The sequence below is a fragment of the Muntiacus reevesi genome, chromosome 16, assembly GCF_963930625.1.
Source record: "Muntiacus reevesi chromosome 16, mMunRee1.1, whole genome shotgun sequence".
Taxonomy (NCBI): domain Eukaryota; kingdom Metazoa; phylum Chordata; class Mammalia; order Artiodactyla; family Cervidae; genus Muntiacus; species Muntiacus reevesi.
In genome coordinates this window covers 16,830,238-16,855,398 of record NC_089264.1, presented here as the reverse complement: position 1 = coordinate 16,855,398, position 25,161 = coordinate 16,830,238, and the positions used below count along the sequence as shown (strand labels likewise).

General features: G+C 44.0%; 1 protein-coding gene across 6 annotated transcripts in view; it reads right to left on the bottom strand.

The window, feature by feature from the left end:
• Positions 1-7,870: 7,870 nt before the first annotated feature.
• The window catches only part of LEF1 (lymphoid enhancer binding factor 1), a 119,380-nt gene continuing 102,089 nt past the window's right edge, over positions 7,871-25,161 (bottom strand). For 3 of the 6 annotated variants that reach the window (XM_065907108.1, XM_065907110.1, XM_065907112.1), the window contains 3 exons: positions 22,061-22,109; positions 21,350-21,390; positions 7,871-9,027 (listed from right to left, as the gene is read on the bottom strand). In XM_065907108.1, the coding sequence (XP_065763180.1) occupies positions 21,356-21,390; positions 22,061-22,109 (84 nt within the window). In that variant the 3' untranslated portion in view covers positions 7,871-9,027; positions 21,350-21,355. The remainder of the gene's footprint in view (positions 9,028-21,349; positions 21,391-22,060; positions 22,110-25,161) is intronic. The other 3 variants (XM_065907106.1, XM_065907109.1, XM_065907111.1) reach the window with 1 other exon arrangement.

Sequence of the window (25,161 nt, the reverse complement as noted above, 5' to 3'; positions counted from 1 at the left end):
TATGTTTAAATGGTTCTAAAAGTAAAGGCTGGTAATTTAGGTGGAAGCTGTGCCATCTTTGGCCTGTAGTCACTTTTCTGAGTGGTAACGGTGAGGAAGGAGTGGCAGGAGAAGGTGTTTATGTACAACCTGCCTGTAGCTGTCACTCCAGATTTCTTACCAGGAAAGCAGTAATAAAGGCACAAAAACCAGTTTTTCAGGAACATCTGTTTCTTCTTTGCCAATAAAAAGAAATAGTGTAACATAAGCTTCTTATAATCATTGGCTTGAGAAAGTGTCTTCCAGGATAGAATTTTGAGGCTGGAAAGACATCAGAAACCCTGAGGTCCAGTGGCCCCATTAACAGCTGACGTGATGTGCTCAGGGCCACCAGAAGTTTTGTGACAGAGCCAGGATTCGAACTAGGTTTTGATAAAATATAAGGTAGCAAATTTGAAAATTTCAAATCCAGACTTCCATATAGGACTGTCCCTAAAACAGGCATCCTTGTTTGGAATTCTTAGTCGCAATGCTCATGCTTAAGAGATTGTCCTCCACCCGTTTCATGATGGCTAAAGGGGAGCTTATTAAATTTTTTTACTTGACTCTAACTAGAGCATAATGGAAAAGTAACTATGTACATACATTTCTACCACACATAGAACCTGGTTTAGGAAACTTGTAGGTTATTCTTATATTTCCTAACGAAAAAAAGGAAGCACCTGTGACACCATCACCATTTCCATTACTGAAGGTTACCCTGTGGTCTGACAGCCCCCTGCTCACTCTCAGGCTGGCTCCTGGCCTTTGACAGGAGCCCCAGGCTTAGGAGGGGCGTTCTTTGCTTCTCATCCTCTGCCTGGACTGCCCACAGGATGAGGGCCCTCATCCTGGAAATGGCAGGGCTCACTCCTGACCACTGGATTCCAGGAAGGAGCAAACGCAGTGATGTGGCGTCAGCCTGCCCGGTGTGAGGGTGGGGGTCGCAGCTGGCTTTCCCTGGCTGCGGCTTCTTGGTGTGCTCTCAGCCAGAAAGTCCAAACACCTGGCCTCTGCATATTCTTTTGTTGTTTTCGAAAATTCTCTTGCATGTGTCATGTTTGGGTCTGGCACAGAACTTTGAACATCTTCTTACACACAGGAGTGGAGAGTGGCTTTCTCAGCCTTGTGCTCCAGCCTCTGCCTTCTCAGGGAGCACGGCTACTGCCTGCCAAGGGCTGCGAGGGGAGAAGGGTCTTTGCGGTCAGTCAGGTCCCCTGCTTTTAAATCAGGACTGGCTACTGTACAGTCACCACTTAAACAACATACGCTAGTTACACTTCCATAGTTTGCAAATTACACTTTTCACACTTTGAAACAAGCTTTTGTCTTGACCCACCTTGGTTTTAATCCCTTTAACATTTCAATCTAAGTAACTGATTAAGTCTTACCAAAATACAAGGTGTGGCTGTAATTTTGTGGAACCAATTTTCCTGTAAACAACAAGCACTGATGGTACATAAATATTAATCAAAAGTGCTTTGAACAATGGAAGCATTGCTGCATTTTCAACTCATTTTGTTGTGTAAATTGTTCTTAAAATCACTCAATATTTCATAATCACAGTTTTTATTTCTATGATAGAACAAATTTTAACTCCTGAAAGAAAAATCTAATTCTATTTAATGTTTTATTTAAAATGACCAACTATGGTTGTTGCAGAATTAATTGGTATAAATGATTAACACCAAGGGCTTTGGTATTAAACAGACTTGGGATCTAGTGCTGAGTTCCACTCTTTTACCTATGCAGCCTAACCTTGGGGGGTTACTTGTCTTCTGGAGAGAGCTGGCAGAATGGGCAGAATGATGGGTCCTGTCCCACAAGGTGGCTGAGACTAAATGAGATGATGGATGTCAGGTGTTGAGCTCTCTGCCGGGCTTAATAGACGGATTGCGACCACCTCCCTCCTCTGCGCCCTATTTGAAAGGAAGTCACGGTTCACCTCAAACCTACAGGCTTACAGACAGCCTGAACTTTAACTCTTGGGGGAGTGGGCTGACATTGGGAACAGTCCCACTGGTCTAGTAAAATAGAGTCATAGAAGTGAAGCCGTGGGGCCACTTCTGCAGCTGCTCCGGAAGTGCTTCCCAAAGTGGTGGGAGCGGTGCTGGCCTTTCCAGGCTGACCCAGAAAAAGAAACTCGCAGGAAGCGTCCAGCGAGCTGGTGAGGCATCTGTCTCCCAGGTATTTGAAATATTGTGTTTGGTAGGCTGCGGATGATTTAAGACCTCGGAAAAAAGGCTCCTAAGAGAGACGGAAATCAGGGCAGGGGTGGTACGCGAACAGGATCAATGCGAGGGCCACTGGTCAGCAAGGCTGAGCGAAGGGCAGGCCTCACAAGGACAGGGCTGTGGCGGGGCTGGGTGTCCAGGCCTCGTGCCCGCCAGAAACACGGAGCCTGTTCTCAGGCGAGCGAGCACGTGCCGGAAGGGAAAACCTATAAGAACTCATAAATAATCACTTGCCTCGATGAGGTTTAGAAGACAGGAAACAGAAGCGTCCCCCACAGACCTGGGGAGTAAGGCATGTTTGAGCCAAACTTTCTGGTCGCAGTGTTTGAAGGGCTGAACTCTGGAGCCCTTTGGAGGTTTCACCGCCTGCTCGTGGGAGGTGGATTTCCAGAGCTTTTCCACTCGTGTTGAAGTTCCAGGGAAGCGTGCGGGTACAGCGGCAGCCTGCCTTGCCACATGGATTCGGGGCAGGCCAGGCAGGCAGAGGGGTGTGCCCCGCTTGGTCCTATAGACTTCCATCCTCCAGTCGCGTCCAGGGGAGAGACTGTCCACCCTGAATGCCCCCAGGTGACACTCCTGCTTAACTGGCGTCAGGGAAAAGGTGATGCGTGAGGGAGGGAAGCCGTCATCCTGAGAGGAGGCCTGCACACCTGGCAGAGCTTCAGCGGATGCCCGCACATCCTAGGCTGAGAACCTACGCGTGTGGGGATGTTTAGAGAGAATTCTGCTGCCCTTTGGGTGGGTGCGGGGGTTGGCTCCCAGGTGGCCCAGTGATAAAGAACCTCCCTGCCAATGAAAGAGACGTCGGAAGACTCAGATTGGATCCCTGTGTGGGGAAGATCCCCTGGAGGAGGGCATGGCAAACCACTCCAGTATTCTTGCCTAGAGAATCACATGGACAGAGGAGCCTAGTGGGCCAGGGTCTATGGGGTTGCAAGGAGTTGAATAGGACTTCGCAACTGAACAATTTCTGTACAGCAGAGTGATTCAGTTATATATATACATGTACATTCTTTTTTTATATTTTTTTCACTGTGGTTTATTATACAATATTGAATATAGTTCTCTGTGCTCTACAGTAGGACCTTATTATTTATCCATCCTCTCTATAAAATCTTACATCCCCTAACCTCCCACTCCATCCCTCTCCCAAATCCCTCCCCCTTGTCTATTCTGTTTGTCCCTGAGCGTGTCTGTTTCTTAGATAGGTTCCTTTGTGTTATATTTTAGATTCCACACGTTATATCATATGGTATTTTGCTTTCTCTTTCTGAATTCCATTATTATGAATAATCTGTAAGTCCATCCATGTTGCTGCAAATGACATTTTGTTCTTTTTATGGCTGAGTAGTATCCCATTGTATATATGTATCATATCTTTACCACATCTTCTTTATCCATTCATCTGTCATTGGACATTTAATTTGTTTCCATGGCTTGGCTATTGTGAATAATGTTGCAATGAACATAGGGGTGTATGTATATTTTTTAATTATCCCGTTTTTTTCTGGATATATGCCCAGAAGTGGAATTGCTGGATCATATGGTAATTCTGTTTTTAGTTTTCTAAGGAACCTCCGTACTATCTTCCACAGTGACTGCACCAACTTGCATTCCTACCAGCCGTGTAGGAGGGTTTCCTTTTCTCCACACTCTCTCCGGCATTTTTTTGTAGACTTTCTGATGATGGCCATTCTGAGTGGTGTGAGGTGGTACCTCATTGTAGCTTTGATTTGTATCTCTTTGTTAATTAACAGTGTTGAGCATCTTTCCATGTGCCTGCCTATTGGCCATCTGTATTTCTTTGAAGAAGTGTCTCTTTAGGTCTTCTGGAAAATGGGCCATTTTTGTAAGGGGTGCCTGGATGGTTTGGAGCTCTCTGAGATCAGGCACTGAGGAAAGAAGAATCCCAGCTAATTGGAACACTGGAATTGGAGCAGGCACAGCCTGTGCTAGATGCTGGCATGTGGGGAACAGATGAAGTTGTTCAGCAGGTACCTCTGGGCTTTTTGAAGTCCCCGTGAGCACTGCACAGGCTTTGCTTTATGTACAACTTGATGGCTAGAACCGGGCATTAGAGTGAGCTAGATTTTAAAACCGTGGGTTGCCTTTCTCCAATTGAGCAAGATTGATAGGACCTGTCAGAACTTCAGGCCACTTTGTGTAAGGCTCTATTTTACTTTGCTTGTTTTGTACCTTTTTCCTGATGAGAGAAAATATTATTACAGTGTAGAACATAAGCCAGTGATTCTACTCAGGTCAAATTCTGAGACAATTAAGTTACAAACAGAAGAGACTAACTAATCTACTAATCCCTCTGTGACTACAAAGAGAAACCGTTGTGTGATTGTCTGTTTGTAGGCAGTTTTCTCATTCCATCCAGCAAATAATACATTTCCTACCAGATTTTCCATGTATTTAATGGAGATCAAAAGTTAATTTAGGTGGTAACATCTCAAGGTATTATAGGTAAAGAAAAATAATAAACACAGCAGTGTAAATGACACAATAAAATCCAGACTCTGCCCCCTTTGTGTAAGTATTTCCTCTGTCTTTGGTCCAAAACAGAATAGTTAGGTCTGGTTACTAACTGCTTCCATGGATAGAAGAAATATGTTCCCATGTTCTATGGCTATAGGCATGATAAAAACAAAGTATATTTTTACATTGGGGGGGGGGAAACCTGTTTAATAATAGATTATGAAGCAATTCAAAGACAAATTCATTTGCTAGTTATTTTGTATGTGTGGAGCATCTCTCATTTTCCACTCCCTGTCCGTTCAGTGAGGTCAGTGAGGTCTTCTCCAGCCCAAGAGGAGGTGTAGACTGAGGGTTGGAGGACACTGTCCAGCTCTCCAAACCTGGGCTTTCCCCACTGTGAACCTCTTTCCATTATAAGAACTTGATATTTAAAGTTTACTATTGGAAGAGAAGGATGCCTGTGTTATAACAAATGCAGGTGGTGAACAAGCTTACCAACAGCAAAAAACATTTTCCTAGGGGGCAAGTTATTTCAGTAGAGCCCGTGGGCAAGTGCTCAGTAAATAAGTATTGAATGAGTGCATTGACCATTTGTGTTTAATGCTGGTTTACTATGCCTATGACACTGCTGAGGATCACATTCTTCTATTAGTATTAAGATGCTTAACTTAGTTCAGTCGCTCAGTTGTCTGACTCTTTGCGACCCCATAGACTGCAGCATGCCAGGCCTCCCTGTCTATCACCAACTCCCAGAGTTTACTGAAACTCATATCCATTGCGTTGGTCATGTCATCCAACCATCTCATCCTCTGTCGTCCCCTTCTCCTGCCTTCAATCGTTCTCAGCATCAGGGTCTTTTCCAATGAGTTGGTTCTTTGCATCAGGTGGCTGAAGTATTGGAGTTTCAGCTTTAGCGTCAGTCCTTCCAGTGAATATTCAGGACTGATCTCCTTTAGGATGGGCTGGTTGGATCTCCTTGCAGTCCAAGGGACTCTCAAGAGCCTTCTCCAACACCACACTTCAAAAGCATCAATTCGGCACTCAAGCTTTCTTTATAGTCCAACTCTCACATCCATAACATGACTACTGGAAAAACCATAGCTTTGACTAGATGGCCCTTTGTTAGTCTATTCAATTTCTATTAAAAAGTAGTTCAAATCTTGTGTGCATGTATCTGTATGTATCCCTAGGTTTCACAGGGCAGCTCTTAAAGTTTCTATGTATGAACAATAACATCCTGTGGCAGATGTAATCATTTGTACAACTACTATGTCACGTGGAGTTTCTCTTCTCTCCCTCCTGACTTCTCTCCTTTAAAAGGAAACCTATGCAGACATCTCGTTATTGCTCATGGGCCTCTGATCAGAGGTTTCCATATTGTTGGAACCTTAGACCAAAGTATAGAGGAAAAAAGTGACATTTAGGACAGTGAAACTGTTCAAGATTTCTTCCAGCTAAACAGGTAGTTGCTAGCAACCCTACAAGCAAACAAACTAAAGCCAAGAGGAAAGCACCCCTCTGTGAGGGCCAGCTGTAACCTCGAGAAAAACTGAGCCCCAACAGGAAGGCTGGCCTGTCCTTCTCTTGGCCCAGCTCAGAGCTCACTGCGGGGAAGGAGGCAGAATCCCTGCAAGACTGAAGAGAAGCAGGGGCCGGGAGTCCCTCTGCCCTGATGCCCCAGGAGAGCGTCCCCGTTCTGTGTGTGCCTCTCGGGCACTCTGGACTCTCCTGTCCGCAGAAGCAGGATTTGGGTAGAATGGGCCAGGATGGGCACTGCCAGGACATCCAAGTTACCTGGGAAGAGTTATTCTGAAGGAAATACCGGGAACTAGGAGGGACCAAGTTGTGGAAGAAACGACTGGCTCAGGAGATTCAAACAAGCCATTATTCAATATCATTTATTCATTTTTTAAATGCAGAGGAGGAACCCGGGAGAGGAGACGTGAGTGGGCTTTGGCTGAGGCTTGAGTCTCACTTGTATCCTTGCTCTATTTGCTTGGTGGACAGACTTTTTACTATTAATCAGTTTCTTTCTAAAACTCAAGAAGAGACAATGTGTTGCTTCTACTGTTTTTTCCCTCCAAAGTACAGTGTCACTTCCTAGAGCATTTTCTAGTTAACTCCGGAGAGAACACAGTAGCAGCTTTAAACAGTTACAACCACTTGGTTCATGTATGTTAAGAAAACAGAATTTCAAATGAGTATGAAACCTTTAACAAGTAGGTCCCCTGAACATAATAGATATTTTCCCCTGGTTCAAGTTTAGGGCTAAATGAGGAGGAATTGGAGAGGTTCCAGAGGATAGTAATGAAAATGATTAAAGGACCAATGATGAAAGGTTCAAGGAATTGGGATTACTTAGCCTGGAGAAGAGAAATTTGAGGGGTGATTTAATGGCAATCTTCAAGTACAGTATGTGGAGGGTTATTACAAGTATGGTAGCCAGCTGTTATCCAGCTGTATTGAAGGTTGAAAAAAGGAAGCAGAACTAGAATTTCAGCAAGAGATTGAAGTTAGACCAGTGGTGTCAGTGATTCTCAAACTAGCTCAATGGATTGTGGAACATTTGTGGAAGATCACGAAATATTGATGTTTTAAACTTAAAATATGTAGGATCTGCTAAATCTGATACCAGGCTATATAGTAGTATAGCAGAAACTTTTAAGGGAGGGAGAATTATGGACTCAAAGTTGGGAAACTGTCGACTTGGGGAGATGAGTGGGAGTTACACACAGGGATGCCTTGACTGGGGACCAGTTTGAGAAGCAGTGGGTCTGACTGGGCGGCACCGGCACACCTGCGGAGGTGCTGAGAGCTGACGGCAGAGCCCGTCAGGGTGTCCGCGGGCTCAGGAAGGAAGAGAATCACTCCCACCTGAATCCCGTGGCCCCGACTTTTACACCGACCCTGGGAGAGGCAGTGGCAGTGGTCCAGGCCGCGCACACAAGGGCCTCTGAGGACTCAGGGCCTGCAGATGGGGCGGCCGTGGGCCTGGCCTCACAAAGGCCTGGCCTGGGCAGGCCTTCTGTCATGAGTTCCAACCAGCTCTGGCCTGGCCTGTGGGTTCAGGTAACCATTACCAACTGTAGATTATCAGGAATTTCACTCTTTAAAAAAAACTTTTTAAGTGTTTTATTACAAAGCTTCTTTTAAAAAATGCTCAGCACGTTAACTCAAACTGGAATGACAAACGTTAGATTGACAGTTTGGGGCAAAGGCTGTGCCTTGCTATTTAAAAAAAAAAATGGGTACATCAATGCTCATTTTAACAACTGGCATAAAATCCCACTAATTGGCTAATAAAAACAGATACAAATACAGAACATTTAAAGTAATAACAATTCAAGTGCTGGGCTTTTTACAACAAGGGTTGAGAAGGAAAAAAATGAAAATTCACTGCAAACTGGTCTGCTGAAAGTATCTGGTAAGGTTTACCATTTAAAAAAAGAGATCATAAGAAAAATAAAGAAGACCGCCAACTGCTACCCACAGAGTGGATTGGCTGTTATGTTTATTTAGTTCTATCAGACACCTTACAAAGACAGAGAGGCCACTATTGTTACAGGTAATTCACGGAGAAGCCACTTAGCAGACGAGATCTCTCTCAGAAGGAGGAGGCTTCTTTTCATTTCGTTTTTATTTCAAACAGTTCAAGATCTTTGAATTTTACTTAAAAAGCTCATAGCTAGCAAAATATACAAGAAAAATTAAAGAAGGGTAAATTAAAAAAATTCAAGTTTAAAAAAAGAAGCAAACAAGATAGATCCTTTCGCACTGTTAAATAAAAGCTTGAGAAGAAAAAGAAACATGAAGCCAGAAACAGAGGGAACTCTTCCCCACATCCCTGCGGGGACGCTGACCGCTGCAGCCGCGCCCAGTGCTAGGTGCTTGGGGCAGGCGAAAGCAGCCCAGGTACTGTCCTTGCCAGAAGGTTACAGATACGGATGCAGGGTGCTCTGGGAAGTGCACGGCGGAGACGGGAGGGAAGCGGCTCAGCTGGCCCAGGGCCTGCCAGCATTCTCATGTGCTTTTTAATTTTTCTTTTAAAAAAACCTTGTATGCTTTCTTGTGGAACTTGGCTCTTGCAGTAGATGAAAGGGGTTTGGCAGTGATTGTCTTTATGTATCAGCGTCTCTAGCAGTGACCTCAGGGTGAAGTTGGTGTTATTTCTCCTTTGGGGTCAACTGGGCAAGCCGTGGAGACAGTCTGGGTTTTCAACAAGCTTCCATCTCCAGGAGAGGTCCCGGGGTTGCTGCCTTGGCTTTGCACGTTGGGAATGAGCTTCGTTTTCCACCTCGAGAAGGAACAAATAAAATGCTGTTAAGCATTTGCCACAGACCTTTACAGATTTTGAACCTCAGCTACATACAGCATGTCACGTCTTAAGAGCTCTGCATTTAATTAATCCTCTTTGTTGATCTGGTGATAGCTAAGACAGATTGCCCTAAGGTAGCCCTAAATCCTTAGATTACATTAGAGAATAAGTGTACTTTACTGAAGTGTTTACCTTGATTCCATGTATATGTATATATATGTGTACAGAGTTATGATGTGAAATACACATAATACTTTGGATCATGGTTTTTAAAAATAAATCTGAAAAACATCAGAAGAGAATGGCCAAACATGAGCTGTAATGGCAGACAATGGCCAGATCACGGAAGGATCTACCATTCTGAGGTGTTTGGTCTTTTTAGTCCACTGTGGGGAGCCACTGTGGACTCTGCATGCTTTCGTACGTGCTGAGTCGCTTCAGTGGCGTCCCACTCTCTGCGGCCCTGACAGCAGACTAAGCACACTCAAGCGAGCGAGGCCCCACACCCCCACCGCAAGCAGCTATGCGGCCGGGACGTCTTCTGTCCGCTCACATTCGGTCTGAGGTGCGTAAGCTCCAATATTCAGGCTTCAATTCTCAGTGTGTTTTTTTCTTTTCCCTTTCTAACAACTGGGATCTCTAATATTACGCTTGGGATGTACACTCACCAAGTATTTAAAGATGTTGCCAATGACAAAAGCATTCAGAAAGGATAATCCCTAAATCCCCAAAGTTTTAACAATCTGAGACCTAGAGTGATTACAAATAAAACATTGCAACAAAATCAGAGACAAAAGGAAAGCAGAAGCACCCCCAAGTTCAGCTCCTCTGTGGAAAGCATCCGATGCCCCTGCCTTGCAACTGGGGAGACGGCCTCTTCCAGCTGCCGGAGAGTCACCTCCCCCACCTGGTCCCCCGGCAGCTCAGACGAATCTCAACTGTCTGTGCTGCAGTGTCCTTTTATTAGCAAACGTTTCCTTTAGGGAAAAATTAATTCTAAATAGTTGAGTGCATTCCTTTATGCTTTTTATTTGAATAGAAAGAAACCTTGGAGAAGTAAAAGGAAACTCTGAAATAATTTAATAATGAGAAACTAAACTCAGGATGGTGACTTCCAATCCACACCGTGCTGCTCAGAGAAGAGCGGTCCGCAGCCCAGGAGCTGGGAGGAGCGGCGCCGCGGCTATGGTGAGGATGGCGCAGCCAGGACCTTGGAGGGACGCGCAGAGTGCACAGTGAGTCCCCGCGTTTAGGGCTTTTACCAGCTGCCTGTTAGCGTTATTATTACGGCAACCACCAGTGCTGTCCCTCAACATGACTCATCATCACAGCTGTGAGGAACTGTTTATCCGGGTGGCTGGTGCACACACGAGTGAAAGCACAACGGGAGGAAGCCAGCCACAGAACGCTGCCTTCCACTCCACGAGGTCTTCAGCGACGATTTCAATTCCTCCTCTCCTACAAGTTTACCCTTCGCCCATTTAACAGGAAAACCATGCTACCTACAGCTCTCTGGTTTTTAAAAGTTTAAGCAGATGCATCACACAGGACGACGGGAACGATGCAGAGGGCCTGGCTTTCCCCGGAGACGGGGCAGAGCCTGGGTGAGGGTGAAGGCGCTGCCCACAGATGCCCAGTCACAAGCAGCTGGGCACCCCTGACACGCGGGGTGGGGGCCAGGCTGCTCTTGCTGGTGAGGCATGCACAGCAGCCGGAGACCAGCTCTGTTCAGAATGGACTGGCCTCAGCAGCCACAAGCACCAGCCACTGCTGGAACCTGTCCCCAGCCTCAGGCTGACCTCAAGTCACGGGGTGACAGCCTGCAGGCCCTGTGGCACCCTGGCTCTCCGGCACTTCCCGCTCATCGAGTTGAGCTCTTCCCACCTCGCAGCACCCCGAGTGCCTTCTGCCCGCTCCACTACCAGTCCTGGCTGGCCAGAACGACCATTTATCACAAGGTCGCGTCCCTGGAAAGAATTTCGACATCTCCTGATAAAGCCAGTTCTTTCTGTAGTCTCACACGTTCCCACCATTATTTGATTACCTCAGTACCCTCTTACAGGATCCTCCTGGAAAGCTGGTTTCAGAGGTGCTGTGTACAACTGCCAATCAAAAAGTGACTCTCCCCCACCTTGGATGCTCTCCTAATAGTGTAACTAGTGTTTAAATAAAGTGGTAAAGAAACTATCAGATGGGCACCTTATTTGAACCTGGTTGGTCCTTTAAAATATAAGGTTGTCAGGGGAGACCAATTTTACCCCCAAATGGGAAAAATGGGGGCCTTCCAGTGTTGCTATACAGATATAAAACAGGTCAAATCAAGATTCTTTTCAAGAAACCACAGGCATGAGGCTTGGGAGACTGGAGACTTCCACATCTAAGGCTTCACTGGGGGGGCTGTGGCTAAGGCTGGGCTGGCCAGGCAAGCCCAGTGCAGCCCAACCCAGCAGCGGGGTCGGTGCAATCAAAGCTGCAATTACTGTGCCCGCTTCAAAGGGAGCTTGGAGTCCCATCTTACATATGTCAGGCTTGGGCTCCCTCCGCGAGGAGTCACCACGTGGGCCAGTTGTTGAGTGACTCTGAAGAAGGCACAAGAAAACACCCTCCCCCCACCATCTAGCTGAAATCCAGGACTCTCTCCTGGACTGAACTCCAGTCTTGACAGAATATCCTGCTAACCAAATGGAACCAGGAGCCCAGACAGACAGATTTGCTTATTCAGAGCCCAAGTGCTAAAGGAAAATCTTGACTTCAAGATGGACCTGTGTCGGGAGATGGCCAGCAGTGACTGAGGGCTTTTAGGCCTTGGCTTAAAAGATGTGAAGGGAAAGGAGAATGTCTTCTTAAATGCAAATGTCAGCCTCGAATGGAAGCCAACTGCTCTGCCAGCCCTTATCCCTGGGCTCTGTGGCCCAGCCCCTGCCCAGTCTGTCCTAGAGCAGAAGGGGCAAGGAACCAAGCCCATCAGCGGGGCCACGGTGGAGGAGAGGAGGGCTGGCCTGTGACGAGGACCCACCCGTCGAGGGAGCCACGCGGGCACAGCAGGCCGGGAGATGCCTTGTCATGTAAGAGCAACGCCGCGTACAGAAACGGCGAGGCACACTCAAAGGTGGTTGGCATAAGAGATCCTTCCCTTCCCAAATGTCCGAGCAAGGAGCAGCAACTTTAAAGTGTTTCTAGTTATCACGTGAAGTTTGAGGAGAGAGCATCAGAGATGAGCCTGTGAAAACTGAACAGAAGCAGAGACTTTGTAAAGAGCGCCTGCCTCTCCACAGCACACTGCACACCTCCTGCGCACGGCCAAGTTTTCCCGCCTCACCTCTGGGCAAAGCGACAAGCCTGCTATTTCAGGGCGGGTGCCCTTGTGTGTGTACGCAGAGAGCGGATTCTAGAGCAGAAAGCAAGCATGACAGAGCTGCCCTGTCCTTCTAGAGGGAGTGGAGGCATTTGCTCGTCAGTGACTGGTCTGAGGGTCCCCTGGAGATTTGCTGGGGCTCCTGGTTCCTCGTAGGTCACAGGAGCTGGGGGAGGAGGAAGGGACAGCGTGGGCTGAGCACTGCGGCCCCAGGCACTGGGACAGACACGGTGTGATGCAATCACGACAGCTCTGTGGACTTTGGCCCATTTACAGAGAAGGACTGGGCTGTGTGAGTGAAAGGCCTTGGCTAAGGTCATATAGGTGGCAGAATTAGCTTTTGAGCCTTAAACCCAATTTCTTACCACCATACCGCAGAGCTAAATCATCACTCCTTTTCTTCTCGACTGCCTGCTTGCCCATAGCCATAGCTAGTCAGCAGCACAGTTAGGACAGAGGAGGTGGTGGTGGGTTACATCTAGAGCACTGCCCACCCCAAGGTGATATGCTCTCAAAGCAGGATGAGAGAACAAAGAGCACGAGAAATTAACTGGGAGATTTAAATCACTAAGATTTAAAGTATAATCTACAAAAGGCAGATTCAGGTCTTTGAAAGGATTACCCAGCATTTGGGTGAAAGAAAACATGATATGTGGCTGGGAAGGTTGGTGCTCTCTATTCTTTCTACAGTGGAGTTAGTCCTTAAGTCCCAGCATCAAGCTCGCCGACCCCCAGTCCCCAGCTATAAGCTCTGATGCAAGATGATTCCCAAACTGTGGAGGAAGGAGGGAGAGGTCAGGGCTACGAGGGGTCACTGGCCTTGGGCTTGGACCCAGGTTATATAGACCAAGGCAAGGTCACTGCATCTGTGTGTCTTCTTCCCTTGTGATTATTCAGAATGAATCATTATCCGTGAAAGCGACTTTGGCAATGTTAAGATGACTCTGAGGCAGGCCTGTAACTATTAATAAACTGCTCTAGGGGACTTTCTTATTTCCATCTGCAGCTATTGGCTTCTCTTCTCATCAGCCCTTTGCCTCTCCCTTGTGAGGATGTACATCACACTGGTTGGCTGAGCTCACAGATCCCACCCTAGACCCTTACCTCCACTGGAAACACTACAGAAATATTCTTGAGGAAAGTTTTGAATAAGAGAGCCTCAAAATTCATTTTACTTCTGTATATCAAAGTACTTCAGGAGGGCAATATCTATGGAAAACTCATATACTCATCTCTAAATTCTTTATCCAATTCACCTTTTCTCTCTACAAGTTCTCCTACACTAAAGATGCTAACTTCGCCTTCTAAATGTGAGGCAACAGAGCTAGTGCACACTTTTTTTTTTCTTATTTCTGTATGTGTACAAGTCTGTGAGTCTTAACTATACAGGGCCCAGGGAGGTGACAATGCATTATGGGTTCTGAGCATGAGCTCTGAGAACAGTCAGCCCTGGGCTGGGTGAAACCCAGCCTTTATCACATCACCTGAATTATCCTCAGGAAGTTACCTGAATGTAGAAACCTCAGTCTCATCTGTAAAAGAGAAATATCAATAGTATATCATTACACCTCATGATGTACGCTGAGGGGGATGAAGGGAGATAATTACCCATGACAGATTACATGCCTAGCATCTGCACAGTGCAGTGAGTGTTGGTTACTGCAGTGGGTGGAGATGTGAGCTAAAGAGAAGCAGAGCTAGGTCTGAGCCTGACACTGCTGCACACCGACCGGACGGCCCTAGACAAATTACTGACATTTTCTTATCCCTCAAACAGCGCAAAGATCCCTCCCCATACAGGGCTGCCACAAAATGGGATGCAGAGGCCTCTGTTAGAGCATCTAGGACAGAATACGTGGTCCAGCAGTGTTAGTTCTGTTTTTGTTATTCCGACCTCATGTGGCATGTTTGGGGGTAAACTCAACTGTTGTATTATTTACAGAATTTCTGGTGGAAAATTAAGACCAACAGAGAGTTCTGCAAAGTCTCTCTTAGCAAATATCTTATAAAATATCTTCTACAATGTCTACAGAAATACAGTGATACCTGGGAAAAGTAATACCAAAGGGCAGCAAAATTTTGTTGTTATGTTTACAGAGAATATATCTAAAAATTTAGAAAACTTCAGTTTTCTAAATAGTTAGATTTGACTTAGGACTTAAGCAAGAAAGTGGGCACTACTGTTTGACTGAAATGCTTTCATTTCTTCCCCCTCATTCTGTCAAAAAAAAAAAAAAAAAAAAGAGTGACTTTGCTAAGGCAGGATCACCTCAGATTATTAGACTTACTCCTTGGATCTAATACCTGGCAGCTTGAGACCCACAGAACACAGCTGAGGAAGTGGAAGGGCCTTAAGCTCTCACTGTAGTAACAAAAGATTCATGCAAAAAAAAAAAAAAAAAGGCACATTTACCCTTCCTAATTAGAGCGCCCTCCATACTCCAACTCAGACTCTATTTACTTTTAATGTATATATTATTCAAATAAGCTTTGTTTTCTGGTTCCCAGATCCACAAAATGGATCTGAAGGAACATATTTACTACTGTCAGGGAAAGGTACAGTCCCTAGTCAGAATGAGAAGACAGTAAACTAAAAAGAGCAGATCTTTAGAAATTCCCTATTATTTGGGGTCATTTACAAGTGTCAGAAACCATCAATTCCTTGTTACCATATACCATATAGTATATTACAGAATAATGGCATGAGGTATTAAAAAATGTTTAAATTACATGTACTCTGCTGAAGAAGGAGCTGTACTCACAAGAGTTAAAAAGTACGTGTTTTGATACTTAAACAGGTAAACCTAGAGTTCTCTGGGAAACTCTATTATCCAGAAAGAAAATTTTCTCAGTTTCAGACAACTCAGTGAGAAAACATTCTATCAGATTTGTCCAAAACATTTTATTCTATGCACTATTCCTAAGTGCTTGGATCTTAGTTTCACAGGTTTCCACGGACAATACTGAGGAGTGTGTCTCGCGGGTTGTAAGAGCCTTGTTCTTCTCTCTGTCTGTCATTTTTTTAATTGCACGTGGACTCCTGCTAGCCCAGGGTCCAGTTTCCTATCTGTTTCCCGAGGCAACTTAAGCTGATTTTAGCTCTCTGACCGTTAAAGAGCAGCGCAGAGCTGATGGGAAGGGTGCTGCAGCGCTGCAGAGATCTCCAGAGGCTTCCCCACAAGCGCAGCCCTCTCCCTGCTCCTGCACCGGTGCACAGCTGCCGAGACAACATCGCCACGTGCGCCAGACTGACAGCCCAGCCACCAGCGTGTTGGTGCACCGAGGTGGGCATCTGCCTGCCTCCCTCTTGATTATACCCACGCCAGCACACCCCTGCTTTTTCCACTTTCTTATTATCAAAGCCTTCATTTCTACTTTGAGCCTTTGGACAAGCCTTACTGTTTCCTAGGTATTTCCAGTTTTACTAGTCTGTAAACAGTTGGCTTTGCTTTCTAACTCAAGCCAACCTAGGAACAAATACTCAGAGGCTCACTGATAGTTAATGTGGCTGACTACATCTGTCCTCAGGGAACAGAGTTCAGGGCAAAGATTAGGCAAGTGTCAAACTCACTAGGGTGAGCTTCAAAAACTGTATGAAGTAAATGTTTTTCTCGAGGACACTCCTGAAAATATTTAGACCTCTCCCTGACTCTTAGGAGGACACAGCCAAGTCTCAGGCTTCAGGCAAATCTCCTGGAAGACCTTCAGTCAGTTCTGAGGAGGACTCCGATCCAATCAAATGGAAAGCTAGGAAAATTTTTTTAAAAGATGTAAACCCAAGCACTGCACAATTAACTATTCTGCTGTCTACTATACTAGAAATTACTTCTCCCACACACCTGTTGGCCCAGGAAAATAAAGGCTAAAGTTTTCATTTAGGAAAAAATATTTTAAATTCTCAGTTTACAAAAAATGTACAAGGTAAAGATTATTCTAAGGCTAAAATCATAGTGTAGTGTGTCTGTATATGAGTGCCTCTCTGTATCTCCTGGTGTGCTTAACTCGAGGTTTCCTTTTTTAAAAAAGGTAGCTTGTTTTTAAACTAGCCCTTTGCTGTTATATGATCCGAGGAAATACACTGACATATCATAATTTCAATCTACATAATTTTAAGATAGTGGACTTTATATATATTTTGCTAGAATAAATATTAGTAAACCAATCAGTAATGCTCTTTAAGTTAGTAAACTCAGAATAATAATCTTCTTCACCTTTTCAAAAATTCTTAATTCTTTGCTGCTTCAATTCCTCATGAATCTTAAGTCAGGAAGAAAGGGAAGTATTTGATGATAATCTTTGACTTCTGACAACCTTGAGATGTTACATATTTCAAATCTAACATGTACTAGAATACTGGAAACTCACAGCTTGATCATTGTTCTTTCAAACCCAAGAATTCTTCCATGACTGGACAGCTCAAGTGTGACTGACTTTTCCAGGAAGCCTTCCTTGATCTTACTTTGATTTGTGTGTTAACACTTCGTGTTCTTTTTAACACACTGTGCTGTATGTGCTTCCTCTCTACTATAAAACATATTATTTTGTAATTATTCATTTATATGTCTGTATCCTCTTAAACTGGGAGTTCCTCTGGGTATGGGAAGGGTTCATTTAGCAAGTCACCCCATTGCCTAAAGCAGTTCTTGACTTGCACAAGTAGACCTCACTGGATGTTCACAACAAAGTGAATGAACAACTGGCGTTTGTGACATTGGCCTTCATGGGAGAATGTGTGCAGTCTCACGGCCTGGGGCCCTGGCTCCCAGCATCCTCACAAGTGAAGAGTTAGTTAAAAAAAAAAGCTAAGGATGAATTTGGATTTCTTGAAAGGTCCCACAGCTTGGAAATCACCTCCGATTTGGAGGAATGTCTTTTATAGATCCTAATTCTAATTATTCCTAAAGTTGGCTATAAGATGTTGAGACTGGGTTAATGCTAATTTCTTTGTTTCAACTTGATTTCACCAGAGTGACTATTCTTATATAATGCACAAAAGTTGAAACGCAAAGGCAGTTGGGGACACAGCTGGGTGTATGAAGCAACTCCAATGGCATTTCCCACCAACAAAGTGAAAGCATTAAATGAAACTCGTGTCTTTTAAGGAGTAGAAACAAGTTCTCAGACAGTTTTTTGTTCACAGAGGAGTCTTTTCCTTATAATCCACCATCCCTTGCTAGTTCAGAGTAATGAGAGCTCCCTAGCATTTGAGCTACACCACAGACGTCTAAGCTCAGTGATCTAATTTAACGGGAATTTCTTTTAAGGAGAACAAGATAATGGCAAGTTTCATTGTACAGAGAGAAACCCTCTCAAAAATCTCTTCACATTGGAGTCACAGCATCCTCCCCATCTGCGCACTGCATTCTGTCAGCTTTGCCTTCCTGCAGGGATAGCCTGACTTCAGGATTTCCCTTCAGAGCTGAGAGCAAGTCCTAACAGACCTCACACACACTGTGGGCAGGATCGAGCCTAATCAGACACTCCATCTGTCTCGGGTTCCTCTCTAAGGTGGAGCCAGCACAACTGGGACTGAAGTCTGGCAGACAAGAGGCCACGTGACGGCATCAGCATGGAAGCGAAGCCTCGAATAGTGCTTCTGTCACTCGTTCTGGGGGTGGGGAGAGGTGACCTACATAGGATTGAAGAGCAAGCACTCTGTGCGCAAGTCGTTTGCAAGATCATACAGGTGCCTTATTAGTTCTACAGAGCCACACCACTCAGACCTAGGATGAGGACAGATTAGGAAGCAGAAAAGAGACGTCGAGTTCCTTTACTAACACCTGGGAGGCAGGGCAGCTCGCGGACCCACAAAGCCACCCGGGAAAAGCTGGGACTGGAGGCAGCTGGGCGCTCAGAGGCCAGTCAATAGCCCTCTTTCACTTCTGCCTTCTGCTGAGGAATCAGAGGCTCCTGACTTAAATCTACTGCCCCAGGTCATCACATGGCACAGAGGGCTAATGTGAGAGCCTGGGTGGCCTCACGCCTAGTCTAAGCTCTTTCTAACAGCAGGATGCTCTGTTGCCCTGGTCTTCCATTTAGAACAATACACAGAATACCCTCCATGGAAATTAATCGGTTATTACTGAGTGTCACCTCCTCAGAAGGCCTTTTATCATCATCAGCCCAAAGCCTACCCTCCAGTCACTCTGCTTTATTTGTATTACAGCACTTACACGTTTCTGTTTGTTTTTAATAGTTGCCCTGCCAGCAATGTAAGCAGGGACCTCCGGAGCCTCATTCAATGCCGTATTTCTAGGTATTACAGAGCTAACTGGCATTTATAAAATGCCCAATAAATGCTGAATAGTAACTAAACAAGTCAACTACTACACATAGAAGTTTCTGAATTCTTAAAACAAAGAAAGGGGTGAGGAAGCAGTAGGGGTAGTATCATTCCTAATTTGCTGAAATCTTTATGAATGCAAATCTGACCTTCTCTCTGCTTAGTAACTCTTTATCTAATGACTGGCAGTGCTGTTCTCTAGAATAGGACAGTGTGGAGGACAGGACTTCAAAGGCTGCATGCCTGATCCAGCACCGAGAAGGGAGAGGAACACTGAAGACTCTGATTACGTGCAGCCCAGCTGACAAGAGCCAAGAATTTTTTTCTTGGGGTGGGGGGAAGGTAAGCTTTGTTGTGTTTTTCTGGAGCAGGGCAGAGGGGACACCCTGACCTTAAAAACAAACAAACAAAAAAACAAAAGTGACAAGGAAGCACAATGATCACTGTAACATTTTTTTTAAAAAGGAGATATCTGGGGTACATTCTAGGACAAAAAGGCATTTAGCGAATTTTCAAATTTGAAATACTATGTAATGTTAATCATAAAGGACACAAAACCAAATATCAAAGTCTGAAGTACAGAAACACATTTTTGCATGATATTTGAATAGAAACAGCATTGAAGATGGTGGTGCAAACAGAGGACAGAGTGAATCAGACCATGATCAGTCCTTAGCATGCAGTGCTTATGAGGGCTTTCCATTTAGAGCCAAGCATTAAAGGGGCTGCTGTCCATTGCCAGGTGTTCAGTAATTAAAAGGACAATAGTCTTCAAAAAATAAAATGTGACAAAAAAGGTACAAAAGCATATGTGTTTACTACTAGAACTATTTCTAAACTATGATGCTATAAGTACCCGGGGGCTGGGCCTGTGCTCCTGATAACCAAGCTGCAAGGCCAGCTCAGAAGAGGTCCTCAGTAATAGCTATTAAGTTGAATTAAATATGAACATCAACCGTGACATTTTTCTGATACCTGTTTGTTCACCTGTGTGAAAGGCTGATCTTATTTATACTTGGAGAAAAGCCTGCCACTAACTACTAGTTTATAAGACTTTTGATATCATAAAACAACAATGATGAAATTGTGAAGAACTCTGGGACTCTGAATAAAGATGAAGAAAGTCTCACAGAGGAGAGGACAGCTGAGTTGGGTCTTGGTATGGGGTGGAGGGACGAAGAGAGGCCACTGATGATAAACAAAGAACCCTAAGCGGGTGGGACTTACTGTTCCCATTTTATAGTGGAGGGAAATGAAGATTAAGAACCTCAAGCCGGGCAAACAGTTGATATAAAATTCATATCAATTTGGTACCAAAATCTATGCAGGCTTTCCTAGGAAAGTCCATTGAAATTTTAGCACCAGGATTAAGTTCTAAAAGTTTAAGTGGTCAATCTGGTTCTAGTCAAGAATGAAATGACCCAGAAGCTAGTGCTCTTCTGAGAAACACCATGCTCAGGCAGAGGAGACGGGCTCTCAGAGCACTGGGGCAGCGTGCGCAGCTGCCTCCGTCTGTCTGGGGGACGCAAGTGGTTTTGTTTGGACAGAGCACAGGCCGCGTGGTTGGAGGTGAGGAGAGGCAGAACACGGAGCCTTGAGGAGAGGGAGACGCAGAGCCACGCTAATCTGGTCTGCACTGTGTCCTTCAGACAGGGGGAAGCACTGGCCCTTTTTAAGTAGGGAAGTGACACCATTCGTTTGTGCTTCAGCAAATCCCTCTGAGAGCAACACGAAGAACTGGCAGAAATGAAGTCTGGAAGCAGGACAGTTATCCAAAGGCTATTACAGTAACCCAGATGGAAACTCAGAGCACCTGAGCTGAGGCTGTGGACTGCTGAGTGTGAGAGCAAAGACTCGAGACAGATCCCAAACATGGAGTTGACGGGACTGGATGCAGGTTCCTAGAGAGAAGAGAATCAAAGGGAGCGCCTCTGAGAAGAACTGAGAATTCACAGACACACTATGAATTCAAAGCCTAGCAAAGAATGAGGTAGTTTACAAAGCCAGGTTTCCACCAGGGCTGCTGGTCACATGGTCAAAAATCAAATAGCTACAAAAAGCAGGGATGAAATAAATTTAGCTATAAAGATGAAAGCGAGATCTAGCAATGGTTACCAATAATGAACTTGATAGTAGAATATAGTTAATAAGTCCTGGAGCCATATATTTAAATAATAGAAAAAAAAAGAAGCCTCTTTCTCCCTAGAAATAAATACATTACTTTTAAGCCTCTATATATCATCCCAACTGAGAGAAACTCTCTAAGAGCAAAACTTTCCAAGTCCTGGGCCAGTGTGGGCTTGAGTTCCTCCAGCACAGCCCCGGGTCTGCAGAGTAAGATGCCATTTTGCTGGGTTTTATTACTTATCTTTTAAGCAGGCAGACTGCCACTGGTTAGTAAGGAATGGTTGACAAGAGTTAGGGGAAAGGGAATGGAGAAAGATTAAAGGGGCAAAAAGGGGAAGAAGAGAGACACATACTATATTTCAAGTCTATAGCCGGTATAAAAACCATCAGATGTTTTAAAGCACTGCTTTGATTTTGGTGGTCTGTCCTCTTTAAAGGAGCAATGCTGAATGGCGCCAGTATAAGCAAGAAGATTCACAAGCAAGTGCCTCTGTTTATCAATAATGTCAGCAGTAGGACCAGAGGGTTATTCTTACCATGTTTCAGATGTAGGCAGCTGTCATTCTTGGACCTGTACCTGCAGAAAATTGTGTCTTTAACAAATTTTTACTGAAGAGGTTTTTGTACATTCCAAATACGTAGTAGCTACAATATAATGTGGACCTGTTTGCTTTATTTTTTATGGTTCTTATACCAGCCATTTTTATTTGTGCAGTACAAGTAGAGGCCTTATCTTTAATGAAAGAAAAGGGGAAATAAGTAGGACCTCACTGACTGATGCCTTGAATTACTGGACAGGAAAGATAAACCCCAGCATCACGTTTCATATTTTTAAATAACCCCAAACTACAGAAAAGATCTCCAGGGGATACAAGGTGGCATATCACAGGGTCATCGTAAAAACTGTCATGTGAGGAATTATGCAACTAGAAGAACAGAAGTGTTAAAGCAAAGAGAAGACATAAACAAATGCAAAAACAAAACCAAGGAAAAAAGAAAACAATCACAGTTAACGAAGAGGATTCCCGGTAACAGGGCTTGGGGGAGAGATTTTTAGATGTACCTTCACATAGTCACATTTAAAAGAAAGGTCTTTCAAACATTTTTAAAAGAACTTCAGGAAGAAAAGCCGAGTTTAGGAATCACAGTATAGCTGAAGAATAAAGCAGTATATAGAAAGATGCGGACTGCTTTAAAAACATTCCTCAGAAGCAGGAGAATGGGCTGGAAAGTCACATGGGGCCTACCTGATGTGGATTCCTGCAGCTTCTCTCTCTTCCTCTTCTTTTTCTTACCCTGGAAGAAGACAGGCACACTGTCACAGGCTGTACTGTGAACACATGGATGAATGTGACACAAAAGGACAGGCAGGCAGTCAACCGAGAGGTAAGATGCCTCATTATCTCTTTGTTTACCATCTGTACCTAGACACCGAGAGCAAGAGAAAAATTCTTATCTGTGACCTTTGTCTTTTTAGCTTCACATTTAATGTCTTAAGTACTGAGTTGGCAGTGACCACATGCACACAGGATAATGATGTCCTAGGGCTGTGGTGGGCTTCCCTCGTGGTTCAGGGGTAAAGAATCCACATGCCAATGCAGAAGGCACAGGGTCAGTCCCTGGGTCGGGAAGATCCCCTGGAGAAGGAAATGACAGCCCACTCCAGTATTTTTGCCTGGGAAATCTCATGGACAGAGGAACATGGCAGCTGCAGTCCATGGGGTAGCAGAGAGGTGGACACGACTTAGCAGCTAAACAACAACAACAAGGGCTGTGGCCACAGACACCACCTCCCATTCAAGGAAAGCCCATATAAGGAGGTACTCTGCTACCCCTTTAATTGCTAACCATCACACCTTTAGAATCCACTTCTGGTAGAGTTGATGATAAATCTTCCTTACTGTGAATTCGACCATCTAATTAAAAATCCACAATGTTAACAGCATCTTCAGCCCCTGTGGCATAGACATGACATAACTGAGACAGCAGTAGAAGGGTAAGACAGAACCTGAGAAAACTCAAAAGTTTAATTGTAAAGACTTATTTATGCCAGCTAAAGACCTTGCTTCCTAAAAGACATAACAACATGAATATGCCTGCAACTTAAAATACATTTCAAAATCATCTTAATCACATATTTACATTTTAGGTCTATTTATACTGGTTTAATTTTCTGTTTTCCTTCACAATTACTTTCCCCTCAAAAATAACTGTATGTTATTTTTGAGGGGAAGGCATAGGCACAGTATGTATTCCACTTATATGCATAGTAAATGATCAACCTAGATTAGGATGGTCTTTTCAAATAAGTGTAACAGAACACATGTCACATCCAGTTTCTCTGTCTGCTGTAATAATCACATTCACAAAAAATAAAACCATAAGATTATATTGAGTATATCGTGTAAATACCTAAAAAGTATGTATTTTTATGCACCTCAAGATAGTTTTTTTTCATGTCACATGACCTGATCTTGGGAAAGTTGACTGAAACTGTCCTCATAAACACTAAGGCAAACAACAGATATTAGTAACCTTGGGAAATGGCATACCAAAAATAGTGGAGTCATCTTTTAGATGATTAAGGTACTCCAGGAAGAGGGGAGCAGATAGAGGAAGAACATGCTTCTCATAGGCATTTACTGTCCCTCTTTCAAATGCAATGACTTATGGTTTTCAGAAGGTGCAGTAAGGTGGTTTCATGTACACGGAGCTTTCTTCCTTACCTCCTCCTCCTCCAAGCTCCCATTCACCCTTTTAAGATTCATCTCGTGTCATTTAGGACTCTTCTCTGTGAGCTTCCCACCATAATCTGACTCCTTACAGGGGCCATGATGAGCTGTGTCCCTGGGCCCCTTAGCACAGGCTGTTAGCACTGCCTGAATCTCAGCTCATCTCTGCCACCCAGCACATGCCTAGCACGTGCTTAGAACATGCAACTGTGGCCTGACATGTCAGACTAATGTTGCTTTTGTGAAATCACATGTACTATAGGAATACATCTGTGCTTCAAGAGAACTTACATTTATGGTAGACAAAAAGACTTAAGGAGTTTGGATATATTTATGTTAATTAACACAAAAACAATTTCATGTGTAGTAAATAAACTTTTCATGAAAATAATAAACAGTACTGGGGTTTTAAGCACTACATTTAAAAGCCCCAATAATACAAATATAACACTACACCTAAGAATATATGTTCACTGTTGATTTATGAAAACCAGTTACAAAAAATGGAAGTTATAAAAACAAATTGAAGCTATACAATCTGTGATGCCTTAGGGCATTTTAATATAAAATATTGAGATATATATTTAATATGATCTCAGTGAGCATTAAGATAGCATTCTGACAATGAAAAGCTAAGATACAGGACATATATCTTATTAAGACTGTATTCTTGTACTCCTAAGAATACTCTGTAATATCTTTAGCTAAATTGATACCATTTGATTGACTTCTCTTTGCCTTAGTAATTAACAGGCTTATTTTGATTATTATAAAAATTTTAAGTTAAAAAGCTGGGGTTTCCCTTCATTCAAAGAGATCCTAAAAATCAGATTGTGCAAACAATTTCCTTTAAAAGTTGTGCCAAGGAAAATCTTTAAAGGTAAATTCACATTACACTGGTCTTCCTTAAAAACTACTTCCCATCTCTCCACATGGAGAGAAGGGTAGAGAGAGAGAAAAAGAACATATGTTTCTTTTATCTCTTTTTATAAGTGGCAATTCACTCTTTAAGGATCAGAAACAGAAACTTCATTCAAAGACATGATATCACTTGTATGTAGAATCTAAAATACAACACAAATGAACATATCTATGAAACAGAAATAAACTCACAGACATACAGAACAGACCTTTGGTTACCAAGGTGGGTGGGGTGGGGAAGGAAAGGATTGGGTGTTTGGGACAGATGCAAACTATAGAAGATGGATAAACAACCAGGTCCTGTTGTATAGTGCAGGGAACTATATTCAGTAGCCTGTGATAAACCATAATGGAAAAGAATATAAAAAAGTATATATATACACACACACAGACACACGTAACTGAATCACTTTGCTGTACAACAGAAATTAACACTGTAAATCAACTATACTTCAGTAACATAAAAAGAAAAAAAGAAAGACATCCCACATGCAACACTAAATCTATGTAAATTCACAGCACAGCAGAGCTCTCCCCGCCCGGGTTCAAAGAGGAAGGCCATCCTTCCCTACAGGCCAGCCAGATCCAGAAGAGACCCAGGACAGGGTTAAAGGAGTATACTTTAGGACTGAAACCCTTTAGGTGGGGGATTGATCTTGCCACTTAAAGGGCATCACAGAGGCTGTATCCAGAAA